The 23,242-nt window shown below is 36.2% G+C and overlaps 1 protein-coding gene across 1 annotated transcript in view; it reads right to left on the bottom strand.

Annotated features, from left to right (window-relative positions):
- LOC117405277 (gamma-tubulin complex component 3 homolog) overlaps positions 1-22,700 on the bottom strand; it is a 28,366-nt gene extending 5,666 nt beyond the window's left edge. Inside the window, exons 1-17 of the mRNA XM_034008214.3 lie at positions 22,418-22,700; positions 20,706-20,813; positions 20,369-20,436; positions 19,764-19,841; positions 16,790-17,007; positions 12,500-12,666; positions 11,835-11,953; positions 9,339-9,464; positions 8,904-8,972; positions 8,340-8,472; positions 7,490-7,656; positions 7,069-7,179; positions 6,437-6,545; positions 5,666-5,855; positions 4,267-4,402; positions 4,085-4,153; positions 92-227 (exon numbers count right to left, since the gene is read on the bottom strand). Coding sequence (XP_033864105.3) covers positions 92-227; positions 4,085-4,153; positions 4,267-4,402; positions 5,666-5,855; positions 6,437-6,545; positions 7,069-7,179; positions 7,490-7,656; positions 8,340-8,472; positions 8,904-8,972; positions 9,339-9,464; positions 11,835-11,953; positions 12,500-12,666; positions 16,790-17,007; positions 19,764-19,841; positions 20,369-20,436; positions 20,706-20,813; positions 22,418-22,493 — 2,080 coding nt within the window. The 5' untranslated portion in view covers positions 22,494-22,700. The remainder of the gene's footprint in view (positions 1-91; positions 228-4,084; positions 4,154-4,266; positions 4,403-5,665; positions 5,856-6,436; positions 6,546-7,068; positions 7,180-7,489; positions 7,657-8,339; positions 8,473-8,903; positions 8,973-9,338; positions 9,465-11,834; positions 11,954-12,499; positions 12,667-16,789; positions 17,008-19,763; positions 19,842-20,368; positions 20,437-20,705; positions 20,814-22,417) is intronic.
- Positions 22,701-23,242: the final 542 nt, after the last annotated feature.

Genomic DNA, 23,242 nt, shown 5'->3' with positions numbered 1-23,242 from the left:
AAGAAATAGATTTGGACATGTTAGTCATCCACTGTAGGATTCCCTACTTTAAAAATCAAAATCTATTGTCTATGTATTTTCAGCTGCTTACCTGGCATGCTCTTGAGGAGTTTGGCATTGCACATTTGGCCTTTCCAAATGTCAGTAAGAATATATTCCATCCGCTTAGCTCTCCAGAGGAAGTTGAACACCCGCAAGTAATGACTCATGCACTCCCGTGTGAATACCTACAAATATTAGGGATCATATGACAAGAAAGTTTTTAAAATACACCACCCAGCCACTCTGAGAACTCTCCTGTCCCATTTGATCATCCTTTATCGAATGCCCCTTTTACACTGGCACACCCGAGGCGAGCTGGTGCCGAGCCTAGCCAGCTTGGTATGGTTCGGGTACCTTGAGTTGCTTTTACACTGAAGAGCCTAGCCGAGCGAATGACGTCACACGTAATGAACGTGCCGAGTCACAGAGAATAGAGAGGACGTGTATGGCAAAAAGATGTTTTTTTTTTCATCATGCTTTGTCATTCAAACATTGCATGCAGTATGAACTTTCTAGCCTAAAATTAGTAATAATGATAATAAAAAATAACCACAGTCATGCTTGAACATGTTGATTATTATAGCTCTATACAAAGATGGTCCTTAGTTTTCGGTGTTATTTTATTTACAATTAACTTATTTATAAAGCGACATTAAAGCCATATGTCTTATCTAACGTAAGTTAAAGGAATTTCATTATTTCTGTTTAATACTTAACAGATGGGCCCAAGTTAAATCAAAGCATTGACTCGCTCGTCAAATAATTACAAACTGCTAATGTATGGAGATTCACATTTAGTGAAATCGACCAAAAAAAAAAAAAAAAAACACAGTACAAATCTGTAATACTTTAGTTTTACCATTGTTAACCTGTGAAAAGACAACTTCAACGACAGTATACACTGAAAAAAGAAACTTAAAACAAAGTAAAAGGCAAAAACGGGGTCTCCCGAGTGGCACATCCAGTAAAGGCGCTCCGCGCAGAGTGCAGGATGTGCCCTAAGCCTGGAGATTGCAGGTTCGAATCCAGGCTATGTCACAGCCGACCGTGACTGGGAGTTCCTAGGGGGCGGCGCACAATTGGCTGAGCGCTGCCCGGGTAGGGAGGGCTTAGGTCGGCAGGGGAATCCATGGCTCACCGCGCATCAGCGACCCCTGTGGCCGATAGGGCGCCTGTGGCTCTGCAGTGGAGCCGCCAGATCTGTGTTGTCCTCCGGCACTATAGGTCTGGTGGCATTGCTGTGGATCTGCAGTGCGAAAAATGACGGCTTGGCAGGATCACGTTTCGGAGGACGCGTGTTCCAGCCTCCGTTTCCCTAGTCGGCAGGGGGGTTGCGAGCGGTGAGCCGAGGATACAGATAATAATTGGGCATGCTAAATTGGGGTGAAAAACAGGGGTAAAATAATTGGCGACGACTAAATTAAAAATAAATAAATAAAAGGCAAAAACAATAAGGTTACAGATGCAACAGTCAAGATGCACCAGCGTCATGACGAAAGTCAGTAACCCCACCCACGGCCTGCTTCGGTCCCGAGCCAGATTTAGATACGTTATTGGGCCGGAGTTTCACGGTATGGGTCGGTTCGCTTCGGATCGGGTCGGGTATATTGCCAGTGTAAAAGCAACCGACCCGTGAGGGTCCCAGGCCCTCACGGGTCGGGTGTGCCAATGTAAAAGGTGTATAAGTTGATAGAATGAAGAGGCCTTGGTCCTTATGTTTTCATTACCCTTGAGTCTTTGAGACTCAGAATGACCTCAGCCACACACCTCTGGGAAATTATGTTTGACTGTGTAAACATGTTTAAATAAATAAATAAAACAAAGAGTGGCTCTGTATTTAACTGCAATGGTATATTGTATTCTTAATCTATAAAACTGTAAAATGTATTTATTTATTTTTTGATATCACACAATAAATATATTTAAAATGAATACTAACATACAGTGCCTTGCAAAAGTATTCAGACCCCTGACCAATTCTCTCATATTACTGAATTACAAATGGTACACTGAAATTTCGTTCTGTTTGATATTTTATTTTAAAACACTGAAACTCAAAATCAATTATTGTAAGGTGACATTGGTTTTATGTTGGGAAATATTTTTAAGAAAAATAAAAAACTGAAATATTTTGCTTGCATAAGTATTCAACCCCTGTGCTGTGGAAGCTCCCAGTTTACACCGATGAAAGGTATTGCCCTAACGAGGATACAATTACCTTACCATTGGCCTCCACCTGTGAACCATTAAAGTTGCTGTCACATTTTCTGGATAAAAACCCCACTGTTGAAGGATCATTGGTCAGGCTGTGAATCTGAAGGAAAATGAAGACCAAAGAGCATTCTACAGAAGGTAGAGATAAAGTAATACAAATGCATAGATTAGGGAAAGGGTACAAAATAATATCCAAGTGTTTGGATATCCCAGTGAGCACAGTTGGATCAAAAATCAGGAAGTGGAAGCTGCATCACACCACCCAGGCACTGCCAAGAAAAGGCCGTCCCTCAAAACTCAGCGCTCAAACAAGAAGGAGACTTGTGAGAGAAGCCACAGAGAGGCCAACAATCACTTTGAAGGAGCTACAGAGTTCAGTGGCTGGGAGTGGAGTAATGGTGCACCAGTCAACCATATCAAGAGCTTTGCACAACACTGGCCTGTATGGGAGGGTGGCAAGAAAGAAGCCGTTACTCAAAAAGTACCATCTGAAAGCACGTCGGGAGTTTGCCAGAAAGCATGAGAGTGACCCAGCTGCGATGTCGGAAAAGGTTTTGTGGTCAGATGAGACCAAGATAGAGCTTTTTGGCCAAAACTCAAAGCGCTATGTGAGGCACAAATCTAACACTGCCCATGCCTCTAAACACACCATCCCTACAGTGAAGTATGGTGGTGGCAGCATCATGCTGTGGGGATGCTTCTCATCAGCAGGGACTGGGCATCTTGTTAAAATTGAAGGAAGAATGGATGGAGCAAAATACAGGGAAATACTGCAAGAGAACCTGCTTCAGTCCGCTAAAAAACTGAAGCTTGGGAGGAAATTCACCTTTCAGCAGGACAATGATCCCAAGCACAAGGCCAAAGCAACATTGGAGTGGCTCAAGAACAAAAAGGTGAATGTCCTACAGAGGCCCAGTCAAAGTCCTGATCTCAATCCCATTGAGAATCTGTGGCACTATTTTAAAATTGCGGTCCACAAGCATCGTCCAACCAACCTGAACAACCTGGAGCAAATCTGCCAAGAAGAATGGGCCAAAATCACTCCGAGACTGTGTGCAAAGCTGGTACATACTTACTCCAAAAGACTTAAAGCTGTTATTGCAGCGAAAGGTGGTTCTACCAAATATTAATGTGTGGGGGTTGAATACTTATGCAAGCAAGATATTTCAGTTTTTTATTTTTCTTAAAAATATTTCCCAACATAAAACCAATGTCACCTTACAATAATTGATTTTGAGTTTCAGTGTTTTAAAATAAAATATCAAACAAAATGAAATTTCAATGTACCATTTGTAATTCAGTAATATGAGAGAATTGGTCAGGGGTCTGAATACTGCAAGGCACTATATGTGATGAAGAAAAATTGTTTAACATAATATGATAGGATTGCAACACGAATAAAAATGAAGTCCTTCTGAAACAGGCAAAGGCCCTACCCTCTAGAAAGGCCCTGTATAACTCACTTGAGAAACACTTAAATAATCTAGATAATGGACAAGAGTTTAAGGATTTATCAATTGCAGAACTGTCAGACTAAAATCTGACTACATTATATTTGTTAGATTGTCGTACATGGTGTAATTTTACTAACTGGGCTATTTAAAAACTAATTTAGGATTCGGTCTGCACATGTAATATTTAAAGCCACTTAACTGAAGAAACCTTTTCATCCACATCAATAATTAAAACCTAGTGAGATTAAAAGAGTCAAGAATGTGTAATCCAAGTGCTTAGTACTTTTAGGACTCATTAGGAAATTTCAAGTGAATAGCTTCCACCTTCATTAAAGAAATTCAGACTCTCACAAATCATCTCCTGTAAAACATACCGTTGCAATTGGCCCGTCGACGTGATAGTCCATACTGAACACATCCCAGCCTGTATCACCAGGGGATACCTAAGAGAGGACAGTTTCTTTAGTATTTTACAACGTTTTATGAAGCTCTCATTAAAGAGTTTCTGCAACAATGTGCTTTTGGTACATGTTCACAACAATTTCTGAAATGGTACCTCCAGAAGTCGGACATCAAGTCGCTTGAGAATCTCAGGACTGTCAAACTGGGCATTGGTTGCTCTGACTGCCGTCTCAAGGATCCCTGTTAGATTATGCTGATACAAGGTAGTGGCTGGCCTCACTAATTCAGGCCTGTGAGTTAAAAACAAACATTCACCAAACAGAGCCATAACTTATGGTCTGGAAGCCCAATACTAGCTAAGCAGTGAAGAATAGTCAATCTGTCTTATATTTGATATTTGATCAGTATTAAGCTATTAGAGAATATGACATCTTAAATTGTAATGAGTTAAACGGGACCTTGATCAGACTTGGAAGAATAAATACTGTTCAGAGGGGTTTGACAACTTGACACATGTAACTTCAGTTTACCATTGTGCTTACAATTTCAGACACTTGCAAGACTGATAACTGGAGATGACATGTACTGACTGCACAGATGGCTTCAATTCTAAATGTCACTGAATATACAGTAGAGCGAGTCATGAATTTACTGGTACAGCGAGACGTAAATTAACCTGAACAAGTGTGTTTTGGTGTACAGGGACTTTTTTTTTTAGCACTTTGCATCTGTGACAATATGGAACCCAAAAATAAAACAGCAAGAAGCCAAAAATGTGTGTTTAACTGAAAACCACTTCTAATTCAAAACTGAATCCAAAGTTCTAATCCGATGTTGCTGTACAAATTAGCTTTTTACTATGAAGTGGAAACACTTTGACCAGGTTAAGACAGCACAGCGCTGTGGAGGGTGTTTTGTGATATCACAGAAAAAAGATGCATGATTTCGGATTTAATACAAAAGGTACTTTAAAAGCACAAAACATTTTTATATTAGATAATTGTATGGTTGAACAAATAATAGCCTACTGTACCAGTAAACTTAATTTGTAATGACAATAGGGTTTCTATATCAAATCGTCATAAAACAAGAGGTAAAAAAGAGACTTCTGGTTCACAGTAAATTGTCTTCAGGCAAACTGTAATGGACGTGCGTTTGAGTTCAACAAGCACTGGAGTCCATGCTAACTACATCCTCAGATTAAACATGGGATAGATTCTACTGCATGGACTATTTACACACACACACACACACACAAATAAATAACATAAGAAATCAACCAATCATCATTAAGCTGTTTTAAAATTCCACACCTTATCTTGTGCACATATGACATCCCATGCCAAGAAAATACAACATAATTCAAAAGTAAAAAAAAAAAACAATACTTTTTGTTATGAGTATCAGTTGTTATGATTTATAGTAAGTTAATACGTCAGTGTAGGGTGGCTTATTATAAGAGACATGCACAACGTATTAACATGATCATTGTTCAAATCAAAGGGCTTTTGGTTAAAATGAAAGGGTTTTTTGCGGTTCCCTGAGACACTTACTTTAGCAGGTCCATTAAGTGGCGTATGAAATCTCCTTGACCCAGGAGCAAGTACCTTCTCATGGCCTGCATGTGTTCCAGCAGGTGGTAATTCTTGTTTAGAACATCAAGCAGGTATTTACTTGTCTCAAAATAGGCTGCATCAATATTGCTTTGGAAGGCACCTTCCAAATCAGTAAATAACTCGGCAGCTAGAAACAACAAAAATGACCATTGACATTTAAAAAATGAAATATACCATCTAAGCAAGGCCAAACATATTTCAATAATTGAAGTACCATTCTCCATGTTATATCGATTTGTGACAAAAACAGCAACGCCAATAATTTACTTCAGTGGAGACAAATGGAAAACAGTGATGAATGCCAAAACAGAAAAAAAAAAAATCTATTTGCATTTTAAATATGCGAGTTGTTTTAACTTCCCCATCTTTTCCAAAACCACTTTCAGTTTTTGGGGGTCATTTAAGTGGTATTTCAAGACGTTTGCAGGTATATGTGCAAAATGGAATGGAATGTACTCAGTCAACATTGTGTACTTAATGCAAAATAATGGTAAAAAAAAAAAAAGATTATATATTATATATATATATATATATATATATATATATATATATATATATATATATATATATATATATATGCTTTCAGAAGTAAAACATGCATTACGACGACTACTACTAATACTACTACCAACACATTAATTCAAATAGAGAACAGTTAAACCGCTACGTTTAAACAAACAAAACAAATAAAACACAACTGAACCATACCATCTTTAGGAGAATCTGCAGATTTTGACGCAGCTATTATTTTACCGGGAGGAGTTCGGTCATGGCAAACTTGATGCAAGAAGTTAATAGATTTTCCAATTAGAAGCACCTGTGATGAAAAACATTTACTGAAGTTATACTGGAAGCATGAATCCAAGCTAAAAAGCTTAGTTCAGCCAACAGTCCTCCTGTAAACATCATAGTGTTTAAAATTGTGATGTAAGACTTTTCACAACTGGATAAGCAGTTTTCTAGATACACGTTAAAAATGTAGATGTAGCATAGATAAAAAGACAGACATCTCCTTAGATCTCTGCATTCTGATCCCTTATTAATTGTCCTAAAGAATGTCCTTACCCAGGTTCATCACAATTGGAGAAGTGCTGTACATATAGTAGTGTCACTGCATGTCAGGATTGGCTTCAATATTACTATAGTAATAATACTACATAGCGCAAACAAGGATTATGTAAAAATGTGTTGTGAAAAACACAATATTGTGGTGGATGCCTCAAGTTTACTTTCTTTAATTTCTATACTAGATTTGCTTGGGAATCATTAAAAAAAAAAAAAACAGTACATTGCATGGTCCAAAGCAAAGAGGACTTCGATCTTGCAAACAAATTACATACCTTTCTGGCCTGATCCATAGCTATAAAGGAAGGGATCATCGATTTTCTAAGAGTATACTTATCATGCCATAGTCGGTCAGTCTTCACTGTTGGGTCAGAGGCTACAAAAAACTGAAACAAAAAGCAAAAGGTCATTTTTCAATATTCAGAACAAAACAGTTTCCTGTGTCCCTTTCCATTTATATAGATGGAGAAAATAATAATATACATTTTGCAGCACATCTCTCACATTAAGTAACCAGGTTCAGTAGATATTAAGGTCTTCTGTGAAGACACCTTAAATAACAAACAACACAAATAATGCTTGATGTGCTTTATATATTACGACCTGGACATTTATCTGCATTTCTAATAATATCCCACTCCTGTTTTAATCAATACCCATAAAAAAGGATATAACCTGAATACTGAAATCGCTTACCTCGTGGTATGTGTCCTCCAGCTCCCCATCGTAAATCCAGCGGTACAGAAAGTTTAGGATGGGATGGGACACCAGGCTGAGAATGTGTTGCACTAGTGCCCTCATGTACGGGTCCCCTGTTTTACCGTAAGCATGGACAGCTGACGATAGCTCTCCCCCTTTTCTCCCTGCAAAAACAAAGTCTATATATTACATACCAATACATAGTTTATATGCAAATGAAAGAGAGATGGAAATGTACCTGTTGCTAATGCTGCTGTCTACTCTGTGCCACTTAAAATCGTTAACCAGGGTAAGCAAGAGGACGAAAATCTATATTCAGGTCCAACAAACTGACAGTTTCTCTCATTTTGTAACTCATCATACGCTATATAAACCAAAATGTAACTAGTTACAAGAAAATTAAAGATAAAATGGGAAAGGCACCTCAAGAACTGTCCCTAATACAGCTCAAAGAGAGGGGTGGTTAAGCTGTTCTATAAATATAAATAAATAATCTACATGTAAAATTCTTACAACTTAAAATATATTTTTCTATGTCAAAATTAGAAAGAAAAGTCGTGAGTATGACAACTACATGGGGAATAAATCCTTTTTTCTATTTGTAATAAACTGATTATCTCAGACAAACAATGTCCTAGCTGTGTACATAAGCACACAAAGAGGATGTAGTTACCTGGTGAACATCTATTGCTTTCTTTGGGGTCGAGTTATGCAACAGAAGCTGCTAGTTTTGAATAGTCATTTTTATATTGTTTGACACAAAATAGTATATTTAAATGAAAAGCTTTATAAGCAAAATTCCATGAAAAGGTACAGCGCATTTGAAAGCTATGTAAAATATCCCAACCTTGACAGTGATCCACAAGTGCTGCAAGGGTTTTCAGTCTGATCTTTGGATCATAAGTCCAAACAAGAAGGCGCCTGAGTGTCAAACTGTTTTCAACCCCCAGGTTCACACCTTGGTCATCTTCAACTTGCAGCTGGTGATGATAAAAAAAATAATAATAATAATTAAATACTGTACAGGCTAGACTCACTGTCATTTATAACTCACTAAAAACAATTAACAGTGCACAAACACCTCATTATTGTGTAAATACAATCATAAACATTTTTTTAAAAAAGTCAACGTTTAACAAAAACCAACAGTTTACTGGATTATACCCAAATTAAATTCAGAAAATCTACTGGAGGTTATGAGTCTATGATTAAAGTTTGAAGATGAACAGGATCATTCGGTACATAAGGAACCACATTTTGAATGAGACAAAACACACACAATAGGTTCCTCTCAGTACCTAAATACCTTCCTAAAAATAAAATGCAGTTACTTCAGGATTTCCTAAAAGGCAGATCTAAAATATATACTAGCAAGCAGGTAATTTATTTCATTTCCTCCATAAATTCTTACCTGGGAATGCAAAACAGAGAGTAGTCTGTAGTACTCCTTAAGTTCCTGATGTAACGCAGCACAAAAACTCTGAAACAAGTAAAATGAAATCAATACAACGCCACACAGCAGTAACAGTGCATCTTTTTTCATTTTTGCAGTGACTAATATTTTTCCTTTCAAGTTAGGCATTTTCTTCTTTAACAATAATTGTGTGTATTGCTTTTCCACAGTGATCTGTTACTGTTCATTTGGTTTTCTTGTTTTTGACACAGTACTTTCTGCATTTCATTTCTATAGTGGCCGACCTATTGGCATTTATCATTTATTAACGAATATTCATGATCTGCAATTGCTACTGCAATATGGAGCATCGCCGGCTACAGACAAATGAATCAATAATTAACACGCAATAATAAAACCTGAGAAAATCAAAAAAAAATCTCAGTTTGTTACCTGTCCAACAAGTCCAAATGCCCGGTCTAGGCTCCTCTGATCTGTGTATTTTCTCACTTTGTTATGTAACCACCCCAATTCTGCTAGCCTGCTTGTGATGTCTCTCAGCGACTTAGATATTGCAATCTACAAGACATAACAAAATACATATACAACACATGCACTTAGGCACAAAGAACATGAAATGTAAGTTTCACTCGTACTAAAACATACATGCCCATCCCCTTTATTAGCTGCATCATCAAGCAGACTAGGGGAATTTAATTAGTCCCTGTACCAAGCACTGCCATCAAACTGGCCCTGCTCCTCCTACCAACACAGCTCAGGGATGTGCCAAACAACAATGACAATTCCAAGGGCACATGCTGCAACCAAACACTTCAGGGTCATTTCCATATTTGTTTTTCAGGAAGGAGACTAATTACAGCCTTGTAGCACAGTTACAAATGTGCCCTCATTTGTTCAGATTTTCCTGGTGAATTGTAACGGCGTTGTCCTTTTTGGGAAGATTGGTGCAATTAGAAAGGTGAAAGTAAAAGGGTTAGAAGGACTTCAGCAGATCTGGCCTTGAGCTCTACTTTTAGAGACAGGTATTTATTCAATACAAGCAATAAAATATGGGAATATACTGGAACAGTAACTATAAATAGAAGTTCTCTCTACTCAGTCTACTGTATACATGTTACTGTTTGATTGAAAACTGACTTGGTGAATGACATTTTCTAGAAGTAAGCTAATAAAGGCACTAGTCAAAATATTAGTCAGGACAGTTTTATTCACTTTCAGAAAGAATATATGCAGGCGGTAGCACAGAACAGGTAGTGGTATAAAGTGCAGCAATGACACGTTCGGGTACAAATGCTAGAGGAAACCAAGCAGAATATCACTTCAGAAAATGTAGTTAATTGTAACAATGTATTATATAGCCTGTTTAATGCAATGTCATTAATGTAATGTAATATAAATAGAGATTCCCAGTTTTTAAAATCAGATAAATAGGATTTTTGTTTTTTCATTAATGATTAATTCCTTTAAAAACAAACACAAAGCAAAAAAACAAAACATGAGAGAGGTGTCTGTCATAGTCACTGGAGATTTAGAATCTGCACCGTGATTATAAACTGTGCGGTTCTTGGATTTGAGAAGTTCTCTGGATGTATTAACTCCAGAAGAGTACTTTTGGGCAATAGCATTCATTTTTTTGAAGGTATAAAAAAAATAAAAAGCCCAGACAAACACTAATTTTTGTCTTTTCTATAAATACACATGTATAACACAGCACACAACTTCTCTCTACAAACTGTTATTCTGTGTGGTGGGCAAAGCAAGACGTCTAAAACAGGAGTACAATACACCTCGTTCAGAACAGTTAACTACAGGGTTGTTTCTGCTTCAATCAAAACTACAGAAAAAACAAATACTGAAATCCGGAACCCTAAAATAATATATTATTTATCATAAAAAGCATAGAAAATTGTAATATGTACATTTAGGCCATTTCTGGCAATGTAGTCTAAAAACAAAATATTGTAGGTGGCAAACGAATTTGAGTTGCTCAAATATGAAATGCTATCAAAATCAAGGTTTGCCTGAGCATACTGATTCATTCAGGGAGATCAATTACGTCAGCTGGGGAAAACAATTTTCGCAAATTACTGACTGCCTTTCTCTTACCTTGTTCTCCAAATGTGAATCAAGGAAGGACATGGCAATTTTGGTATACTAGAAGTATTAACTGTTCAAACTGAAGGTCACTGGCTTAAACCTATTATTTCCTTAAGGTAGCGCAAATATTGTTTAACATTGACTACCTTTTGGAGGAAAATGTTAGACAACAGTAATATATACAAACTTTTAACATATGATAAACATATGATGTGGCTTCTGCATACATTGGATAGCCTCTCATTTAAGTGTACCAATCTTACACGCAGTGTTTGGAGGCAATCGAGAAAAAAAAAATCCTGAACGTACTATGAAAGAATTCAGTACAGAGGCTCCATAGTTGCAGAATATTGATCAAATTGGATTAAGTTAAAGAAATAAGTCATGGAGGTGGATTTCCTTCCTGTGTTGTATATTGTGATTATTGGATCAGTTTTTGTTATATTTTCAGGTTACATATGTTGGATCATTATGCCTTCATCAGAGCACTTCATTAGAACTGGAGTCTAGTCAGACACCGTGCTAATTCTGCAATATTGGCACAGCACATTGTTCATGTAAGAGGGGCCACTAACACGAATCATCTGTCAAAGTTATATAAATAACATTTATTTTTTAATTTGTTGTTATTTTTTTGAAGTTGTGGTTTCACACTTTAGGTCCCAATATCAAATTCTTTCACGTAAGCAATTTATACAAGTGGACACATCCCAAGCGTCTAACATGACAAAAATATAAAATTGAACAATACATTAAAAACATGTTTTAAGAAAAAATGCAAAACATTTAATAAGAAAAACATCACTATACTATATTTCACATAACATTTACCTTTCCATCTATTTTATAGCAGCTTTCAGAACTGCACATTTTGATGCATTTTCCATCAATTCCCTGGAAGACATATAAAATGTCTCTTACGAGGGCAGACTCACTTATTTCAACAGAGCCTGGAGAAAAAAAACACAAGAAAAAAAACACGACAGTGTTTCACTGGAAAATTAAAATTTACAGTTTTGAAAAGGTCAGTAGTTAATCATTTAAAATGTGCCGTGATCTTTTAAAGGCTGAAAACTTAAGTAGCAGTAAATGTTTCAATTTGGGGAAAAAATATTGTAAATTGAAGGGCAATATGTGAAACTGGTAGGCTTTCTGTGCCACCTCACAGAACGTATGTTATGTATTTACTATTTTTCTGGACTTGCTCGATACTTATTGGAGCATGCACTATGCAATCATACTCTGCCACGCATGCAGTGAACAATGACTGCTTGGTAATCACAGAATTATAAGATGGATATATCAGCAGCCTGCAGCCCAGAGTTGGCATGTACAAGCATAGATACTTTTAATCATTCCACAACAGACCACACAAATTGATGTGAAGAAGAATAATAGAAAGGGAATGATTCAAACCCCTTATTTGACTAGCACAATGAAAGAAAGGTTTTCGATTGGCAGTGAACTCGTTTTTCAGCCGTAAACAGTCTACACACCGCTTCCTGTGTCCCCTTCCCTTCTAGATCTTGGCACACTGCGTGGCACAGAGTTTGCAAGGCCTCTTGAGGTAGAAGTTGGCACTGAAGGCGCTGCGGCAGAGAGATTCCACGCAAGCCGTGAGCTCAGCTGCTGGCGAAGAGAGTCTCCCATGCCTTGAGTTTGTCTGAAACACAAAACGGCATTAACGCTCATGCAAAGTAAACATTTATGAAGGCACTGCAAACAGTCACAACTCACATTTTATGTGTTAAGGATCAGCACCACACAACCATATCTTTGTTAAATTCTGAACATACTAGCAACATTAGCCATCTGTTAAGTGTTTCCTCATGAAACATCGCTACACCATTCCACCTGTACCAGTACACAAATAACTTTATTTTGCTTAAAGTGAGTGTGTATCACAGAAGTTTAACAAAACTGAGCTTACCTTAGTTTTGTTTAATATATATACTTTCCCATTACTCTGAATAATTTTGTTAGCTCCGGTAGACCTCACCATCAAATTAATTACTTGAACATCCCAAACAATTAAAAATACATGAAAATAATACACTTTAGTATTACATATATAATATATTATATATATATATATATATATATATATATATATATATATATATATATATATATATATATATATATATATACACACACATATACAGTATATATATATATATATATATATATATATATATATATATATATATACACATATACAGTATATATATATATATATATATATATATATATATATATATATACACACACTGTATATGTATGTATATATATATATATATATATATATATATATCGATGCTAGGGATGTGTTTTTGGTACATTTTTATGAACGTTTAAACGCTTTGCAATGTCAGCGTTTAAACGATATCTACACACACACACTCTTTATATTACATTCTGATACTGGCAACCCTGGTTAGTATTTTCTAAGCAAATAAACCCAAAATAAGCTAATAATTTTTAACATCGCAAAGACTTAACTACAAAGTAAAAAAAAAAACGCGAAAACGCGTTGGCTTACAATTGAAAAAAAGTTGGAAATACTTTCACTTCTGGAAAAGGTACTTATCAGGGATAAAATAGCACAATATTTTGGAATTTTAAAGGGCACTGTGACTGATATTAAAAAGTCTGCCTCAGAGATTTAAAAGTTTGCGGTCTTTGATAGTAGGGTGGGATTTGAGATCAATTGTTGCTTGAGACGAGTAGTTGAGCATTACAATTTCTGTGTACTCGAATCAAACGGCACTCTCCTCTACATACTGTACCAGTGTACATAAACCTCCCAAACATTGTCACAAGTCCTATTTTAAATGCCAAATTAACACACAATCAAGTAATATATTAAGTAATTAATATAATGTTTGCCTTCTTGTGCAGTTAATTGTATGGTCAAGTATTACTAAATAACGTAAAGTATTCAAATTCACGTATTCACACAACTTTACATTAAGTTTTAAAAAGAGATGCCTGGCCTACCTGTTTGAACTGTGTCTCAGGGGTCCTTTACTTTAGTGCAGTAGTTCCAACATACAAATAAAAATTGTACTAAACAAACGGCCGTTCGGTCCAAAAGCTTACAGAACAATTTCACGTGAAAAAAGCCTTCCATCTATAGGAAGATTGGGGAATGGGGCCCACGAGTCTGTGGTAATTGCAACTTTTTCTCCCCTTGAAAGTTTTGTATGAACAGCTGCAGCACGATTTCCTTTAAGTTTTTCCAGGCTCGCTGTTATTGTTTTATGGGTCGGCACAGTATTGGGATAATCTTATATAGATTTAAAAAATGCTGCATTCACAATTCACACGCACTGTCCTCATAGGGGATAATGTGATCACGCCATGTTCAGACAACTCTATAGCAAATGTTGTTATGGATGTTTGCTTTTTATTGACATTAGTAGATCCATCTACAATAATTCTGAATGTTTTCATTTCAAACTGTGAAGCATTGAACTTGTGTTTTTGTGGTACGGCAATTTTGCTTGGCATAATAATTTACATACCACATTTTTCTCACCCGATTCCTCAAAACACTTCCAAACATGGCTTCCTTTGTTTAGAGATGCCATTTTAAATATAGAACAAACTCAGAAAAAACGCTTGTCATTAACGTTATATTACGCGGTCCTGGAATGTATACCATACCATGCCTATTAAAGGCATAAACACACACAGTGCACCAATGAAGCACCATATCAACCGAGAATAAAACCCACCCCAGTGTCAATCTTTCTGTTGCACCAATTAGAAAAGCTATTTGGAGGCAATTGCCAAACCCCTTCCTTTTTATAATATCCACCCTTACTGTGGCACTAGAGCAGTATCATACGCGACGGACTACCGATGATAAATTACTAAAATGAATGCAGAAAAAAAATATGCGGTTGGTGACATTTGTCACATGCCCAGTTATACATCTAGCATATTATTAAATATTTTACCACTTCTTTAGAGTGTATACGTTTAAGCTTCCCACCCGTAATTGATGCATTTTTTGTTGAGAACACAAAAAAAGAAGCAAATAAGACATTTATATATACTGTAATTTTCACAAAAATTAAATGTTTCTCCTGTTTATCCCCAGTTTAATAACTTTACACATTTCAAATGATCTGTCTGCCATACTACATAACCTGGGAGAGATTTTTATATATATATATATATATATATATATATATATATATATATATATATATATATATGTGTGTGTGTGTGTGTGTGTGTGTGTGTGTATATATATATATATATTTTTTTTTTAAGACGCACAGGCTCTACAATGTGGCAATAAGGAACACTTTATCCTAATTTGTCATTAGATTTATACTTGAACATCTACATACCCGTCTGTTTAAATGGAATTTTGGCAAAAGACAATTCAACTGCATAACCATCAAAACCAAAAACAACCTGGTGCATGAAGGGGATATTTTTCAAGGCCAACAGTTTAATGACAGCCAGTTTGTAAACATAAAAGCCTAATTAATGTTTTTGTTAAACTTTATGCAACAGCCTCCTAATTGCAAGAAAGAAAATGTCAGCTTCAAACAACTGCAAGTGATACCAGAGTGCTTCTTTAAAACTTAATGATGTGTAAAATCCTCACATTCCACAATTTACTGCCCACATGCTAGTACTAGTGTAGCATCAACACAAACGGTAATATATCTTGCTCGTAAAAACAATACTTAAATGCTCTGTCCCATTGACACATCCATATTTAATTATACTGTGTAAAATCAACAACACTCCAGATTCCAGCAACATTAAGGTCAAGTGGAGAAGATAGACTGCCCCTGCCTATCCTCATTATATTGTATACTTTTTCACAGCACCAGCTAGCTTTTCATATAACTGTTTAGTTACTGAATTTTAATGTTTTATTTTCAATAAATAAAAAACTCAGGTCTTTCATATTAAAATCCATGATGATCCACAACTTGGGCAGAAAAAAACTAACAAGAAAGTGGAACTTCACTTTGTAGGAATTGTTTTCGGAATACTTTTCCAGGAATAAGATGGTATAGTTACAGCTCCCTTTGTCCCCATGTTGCCATTATCGTAAAGCCAGTATACACAACTTATTTATCTGGACTACATTCAATTGTTTTGCCCAGAGCTCAAGGTACCTTTATACCATTGCCCAGAACAATCAATCTATTTATCCCATTTCTCAGAGCGCAAGGTATATTTATCTTATCAATGTAGTACCTCTACACATAGCAAACTGTGGCAGAAGAAAATATAAAAATGAGGCTTGTATTCTAATGTAAGCTCATTTTATTGAAGTCCGGCATTTGATTTTTAAATAACTATCTTAATTAAAAGGAAGAGAATCCCACTGAAACCATAACTTTCAATGTTTATGTTGGGTTTTTAATACTTGCACAACTCTTAAATCTCTATACATTGTACACCACTGTAATTTAAACTGAAATAAAAAACATAAAAGTAAATATAAGAAATACTAAACTACTGAAAACACCAGGTCAAGTGTACCTTTTTATTACAATGTTTAGTCTTAGTTCATTAGTGTGAAGGCACAAGCCATGACATATTTTTTACCTTGCCGTTTATGATCGAGTGTTTGACGTAATGGACGAATTAGTGTCTAATTGTGTATGGAAATTTACAACACACAAATATTGCCTGCGTTTGTCAAATATGCAAACTGTCCAACCTCATTAAATTGCAAGTTCCCTTCTTAATCCTTTAGGACTCGATATATATTTTCTTGGATAACAGCAAAAATACCATGAACTCACCCTGGAAGCAGAGACTGTGGGGTAGGTGTTGGCCCATTTGTTGCATATATACTGAGACTGCTGACCCCACTGCTACCCATACTACCAGAGCTCTGTGCAGACTGGGTCCTATCGGGATAGCTTAGTGGGAGGCTCTGTGGCCTGGCACAGTAGTATTGTGGGGTAGATTGAGCATCTCTTGGCAAAGCCTGAGCAAACAGTGCTGCATAATTGGCAACCTAGAAAAAGAAAAGAAGCAAATCTAGTTGAATTTTCTAGACAAATAAAAAAAAAAAATTTAACAGACCTACAGTCCTACAGTATTTACTAAGCTTTTCTCCACTGACACGTTTGCACTTACTAATGTTTTAAAACTTAACTGTGTCAAGGCCAAAAATTAGAAGTCTTCCATGGGGAGTTAATTTACTGTGAAATTACTACTATTTCTAAATTGGTTTCTGTTCTAACAATACTATACCACATAGGTCACCATTACATCCACTTCAAAATTAGAAAATAAATATCCTAATTAAACACCAGTACCTCGCCCTTTGCATTATAGCAAACAGTTTCACTATGGTTAAATCACCTGTAATAAAACAAAGCAGGAAACAATTACACTATTTCCACTCAACTGCACCTTTTATATAAATCTGCACAGCCTGCAAAATCAGCAAACAGGGCTAGAAGAAAAGGCTGATGCAAACCTGAAAGGCCTCCTCATTACAGGGCAGTGTCCGAAAATGATATTGCCCAACATGCCAGGGGCATGTACAAATTTCGGTGGGGCATGTAAAAAAAATTGCTTAAATGCCCGAGTCGGGCACCTACAATTTTTCAATGACCTAAAACAAAAGCAAGCAATTCATTTATTACAGATTTAAACTTCTGTATTTGCTCCCACATCCCTTCCAGCCAGCATCTCATGTGTTCTAGTATTGCGTCCCTGTGCACTTGCGCGAACAGCAGAAAATGTGATGCCCGAGTGTTTTGAGCTGCTATTGTTTAAGCTATTCTGCTGTCGGAGTGACAACAGATTGTATTTGCAATGGATTACCAAAACTGGGGGGAAATAACAAAAAGCGTTTAATAAGAGATTCAGCAAATTTTCTTTAAAGTTCATTTTAAAATGTTATTTTGTGTCATTGAGTACACCAGTGTTAAACTATTTTGGCCGTTTTTTCTCCCCCCCACCCCCAAACACTTAGTTTACGTGATAGTATACTGGATGTATGCAGTGCTTAATTTGTAAAGAAAGAGGTGCCAGGCCGCAAGCAATACCATCTTTAAGAAGCGCACATTCAAAATCATAACATGTTTATTTGAAAGAGTATTGTACGTACTAGTGTTAGATGTTTACATTCACATATTCTACATCATATACAAAGTAGTAGTACGTGCAGAAAAATTAATTAAAGGCAACTGCAGGACAAATAATAAATACATTTAAAAAATCCTGTATACGTGTTTTGTTATGGTTTTGCATTTAAATGGTTTAAAAAAAACAAACAAATTAAAAGACATTCAGAGGACTCCAGAAGGATGACATTGATTTAAAAAAAAAAATACGCACCCCAACACGAACATTGGTTTGACCCCACAGTCTGCACTATTATCAGCGATGTGTATGCAACAGAAGCCGCTAGTAGATTACAAAAACGATTAATTAAACTTAGGCTAGGTAGTTGTTATCTTAGTATGTTTTTATTCTCTATTAATTTAATTATATTCATTGAAAAAGGCAAGAGAAAACCAGATTGTTATTTTTTTATTGTTTTGGTTTAATATAATATAGCAGGCTAATGTTCCTATTGAAGTAGACTACAATATATTTTTTTCATTAAAAAGTTGTCATTGTTCTTCGTTGAAATTAATGTTCAGTTTTCATATTTTGTTGTGTACTACTCATTTAATCAAACCAAGTAGTATAAGAAGTTGCTTGTATCGTTCATGACGTTTTTTAAATCAAGTAAGCTTATTTGTGTATAAAAAAAACGACAATAGAGTTGCAGCCAGTGTCATCTTACTTAAAGGCACTCAAGTTGAAATCGTAAAGTAATTTAAAGTAGGCTACAAACATGGCAGCGGACTGTCTCTCTTTAGCGCGCATGCAAGAACTTGCAGACTTGATGCAACTGTGTTGAGATTTTAAAAAGAAAGCATGTTATGAAATTTTTAACTAATGGTACTGGGAATATGACTCTGCACACACAGAGGTTCCGGGGCATACTGGAAGTATGCTTATTTGATGAAAAAAAATGGCAACTAAGAGGATGCAGCAGTGGAACATTGGATGTTTGACACTGTTGACACACAGCAGGACATGCAGTCCAGAAGTACTCTATCGTCATGGAATCACCAGAAGCAGAAAAGTGTTTTTCAGTTTCACACTTGGGCGTGTAAAATTTTGTGTTGGGTATGTAAAATGTAGAGCTACATGTCCGACGGGCATGTTAAGATTTTTGGGAATTTCCTATCCTGCAGGGACTTCTTTAAATATTACATACATCAATAATTTAAGAGAGATGTGCAGAGCTAAATTTCAAAAGGACTACCATATTTAAAACTAACATGCAAAATATAATCTAATACCAATTACTGGACAGATACTTTTTAAACAGTTAACAGGGACGGAAACAAGACCCCTATTGTATTGCAGTTTCTTTCATTCCAGGTTTTTACTACACACCTGATTAGCCACTGTGTATAAGTGACAAGCTCAGGTATGTCTTATTAAACTCATGGTAAAACCAGAAATGGATTAAACTGCTATGCAATGGGAGTTTTACTTCCATCCCTGATTAATCTAACAAAATATAGTTTCCATAAAGTTTCCACTCTTCACCTGAAGAAGAAAACTTTGCGGTCTTCAGCTGATCCTATTAACAGGTATTACCAAAAGTAATCCTTGTTGTACATTTTGTACTGTATGTGAACCAGTACAGTTTATCAAACTCCAGACTTAATGAAAGTATAAATTAAATCCTGCTATTACCCTGACGGGTGGTTTACGTGGATCCTCACAAAGGCTGAGCAAGAGGTAGAGTATGGACCATCTGTTCTTTAACACCCCCTGTGTAGGAAAAAAAAGTTAAATATTACTTTTTACAATGCAATACAAATATATGTTTAATGACCAGCCAAACAGAATTATGAGGTCACAAAATGTATTTCTGACCAGAGCCAACTTAATTTAGTTTTTGTCTTGAATTTAGCTAAAATGTATTTGATAAGTACCTTGGGGTGCTGAAATATGAATGCATTTCTATGGTCATATAAAGTCATGAGGCATGCGTCCCCTCACCCTCATACTGCTACAGTATAGAGGGTGATTTACAATAGAAGTCACAGTTAATAATATACTGTTCAATGATTTTTGAGCCACCCTGTATAAAATGTTATTCAGCTACAGTATATGGCTTATACTTTACATATACATCTACTAAATGTTTTACTGTATCCAACCAGATGATTATAATACTGGTATACAGAAGAGCATTGCATTATACACAATCAGCCCACAATGTAAAAGTGAAACTCTTGCAGGTTAAATTAGCTGTGTACTGCAGCATTAGAAAAAGATTCATTTTAAAAACAAACCTGTGACTGAAGTTTTCTGTGAAGCTCCGATAAAAGTGCAGCATCTGCTTCTCTTCTCTGCTTTACAACTGAAAGAACGGGCCTTTTTAACTTAACGTCGCAGACAAAAAAAACACATACAAAAACGTACTATTGTTGTGTTTTTGTCCTGAAGATGTTGACATAACACATTGCTTTAGTCACTTTAGACTTCATAAGATATATTACTAAATATTGTGTGTGTGTGGGGGGGGGGGGGGGGGGGATCAAATCTACACAAAAAAAAACAGTGAAATTCATCAGAGTTCAGCTAATCTGCCGAAATTAAACATTAAAAACATCAAAAATGTTAACTCACGTTCTTTTTTTATCTTTTCGGCAACAAGAAACTCATCCCGTTCAATTGTAGGAGCGTAATTACTTCCAACAACTCGGACAGCATACTGGAACTGATGTGCAACATCAACTGAAAAACAAATTCAAACCAAAAAGAAAGTAGGAATACTAAATATTCACTCATGATATCACTCAATACATAGAATTTCAAAACAATTGCATACTTTAGAGGATTATTACTGTAACTGGTATACAGTACACTTATCGTGGACTACCTTATGTTACCTTGGCCGAGATTAAGAGCTTATAAAATGGTTGTTAAGTTAGGCTCCATAATTAGGTCATTGTAACTAGTACCAGGAGTCAGGAGTGGCACTTGTGTAGTAAGGTCACATACCACAGTGAAACACCCCCTTAAAACTGTTTTCCAATAGTACTGAATAGTCTTAAATGATACTGCAGTAACAAACACTGACATAACTAATAAATTAAAGTGTTTAGTTTTTACTAATTGGCTGTATCATTTGTATACAAATTCTAAATTAAAGTGATTAAACTAACAAAACCAAACACTGTGCTGTGGGAATGTCATTGTAAGGGATGTTTCATTATTGCTATTTGCATTATGATCTATGGATGTAGGGTGTGGTATCAAAACAAACTTCCTGCAGACGTTTCAGGTCAATATCAATGGCTCACTGCCTGCATTCAATGTTGGGGTTTCTGTACAATATTATCTGACCCCTTCAGGTGTTACAAATGTTTTTTTTTGTCAGTCACATGCCACTTCCACAAGTAAAACAACTTGTCTTCTGGTAAGTGTGCCATTCCATCTAAGCATAAGTAAATCTTTGCGTCTAACCACTTCACAGCTAACATAATTCACATAATTAATAACAACATGAGGATTACAGACTACAAAAGGGAATACTGTACCAATTCAAAAGCATTTAAATGATTAGTATTCCTTGCCAACTTATTTATGCTTTTTAAAACGTACTCATACAAGTTAATGTAAATATATTTACAACTGCAGAATAAAAAGTAGATTACATAGATTGACAACTACACAACTGTAAATTATGAATTCAGATGGATTAATGCAGGCACTGTATTTGGTTTTGAGAAAGGTGATTTACAGCTAGGACCCAATCTATCCTAGAACGACTGGCCACAGATCAGTACAGAACAAGCTTGTGCAAGTATTACTATAGATTTCAGGTCACTCAGGATCAGCAAATTACGTTAACATTTTAATTTGATTAGTTAAAGGACCGACTTCTGTCCTGCTGCCTTGACAGCTAATACATTGTACTTAGCTCACCTCAGCATTCGTAAAAACCACACAAGGTTATAATGATAATATCGTTAAAATGTACAGCATTATTGCCATATTGGCAAAACTGTAACAACGTAAGTCAAATCTATCTTATACCATTGTTTGCATTAAGAGGTAACTGTACACTGTGGTCTCTTTCTGTGTGCTGTACATTCCACTTGTCAGCCTGACCGAGCGAACACTTTTGCTATGCAAAAGAAACACTGCACGAGTTCTGATATATAAAAAAAGAGACTAGTGACAGTTTGGCCTATGCACGGCCTATCATCATTCTACATTGTGCAGAAGAGTAAACACAGGCATTCACGGTGCCCATTTACTGTGTGGTGCTGCTAAACATAGGGTGTCATCAGATCACATCTACTTTCTGTTTTTTTTTTAGTTTTTTTTTTTACCTTCGCTCTTGCCCATGATCCGACAGCACAGGCTCTGAAGTAAGACATTCGGGGATTTCTGATCCAGGCCTGCCATGGCGCTGCTAAGTGCAATACGGTTCCGGTTCGGTGTCCAAATCTACCTGCAGCCGTTATTATTGCCTTGACTATCCGCTCTTAACAACGGCGCCATTTTAACTGAACCCGCCGAAAGCGTCCTCCGGTTTCAATCCTCCGAAAAGACACGGGCAAACACAATGAAAACACTGCCTTCCAGCGAACAAAGCGCGTACTAAAGGTTCCGAGGGGAGAACAGTTCCTACTTTACTTGACTGCGTGCACTGAAGCATTGATATACTGGTGCTGTTTTCAGTAAGATGTATATAAATGGTTATGTTCTGTTTGTATAGATTGTTTTACTTTGAATCAAAAAATATCAATCTGTCAAGGTGGTGTGTGTCCACGATTCACCAAAGTATTGCACAGTTGAACATTTGTTTTCCATATAACTTGGCCAACTGATGGTTCTTTAATCATGAACAGCTCGTTGAGCCCCAAATACTGCTCTTTTGGTATGTCTAAAAAATAGATGGAGTAAATGTTTAAATGATCAAATTCAGCCAAAATGAATAAATAATACATGCTTGTGTGGAACAGGGAGATGTTCCTCGCTGCCAGCTTGCTGCATCAATGGGATGTGCCATGTGATCATACAATTCTGGTTTATTAGACCTCATAAATGACTACAAAAAATCCTTTGCAGTAGCATGGAAATTGACTGCTCAGTGTCTTCTTATAAGGCTAATACATTTAAAAGTACATATTACTATTATCACTATTATCTGC

Source organism: Acipenser ruthenus, chromosome 9 (assembly GCF_902713425.1).
Source record: "Acipenser ruthenus chromosome 9, fAciRut3.2 maternal haplotype, whole genome shotgun sequence".
Classification (NCBI taxonomy): Eukaryota; Metazoa; Chordata; class Actinopteri; order Acipenseriformes; family Acipenseridae; genus Acipenser; species Acipenser ruthenus.
This window is presented reverse-complemented; position numbering and strand designations above follow the sequence as displayed.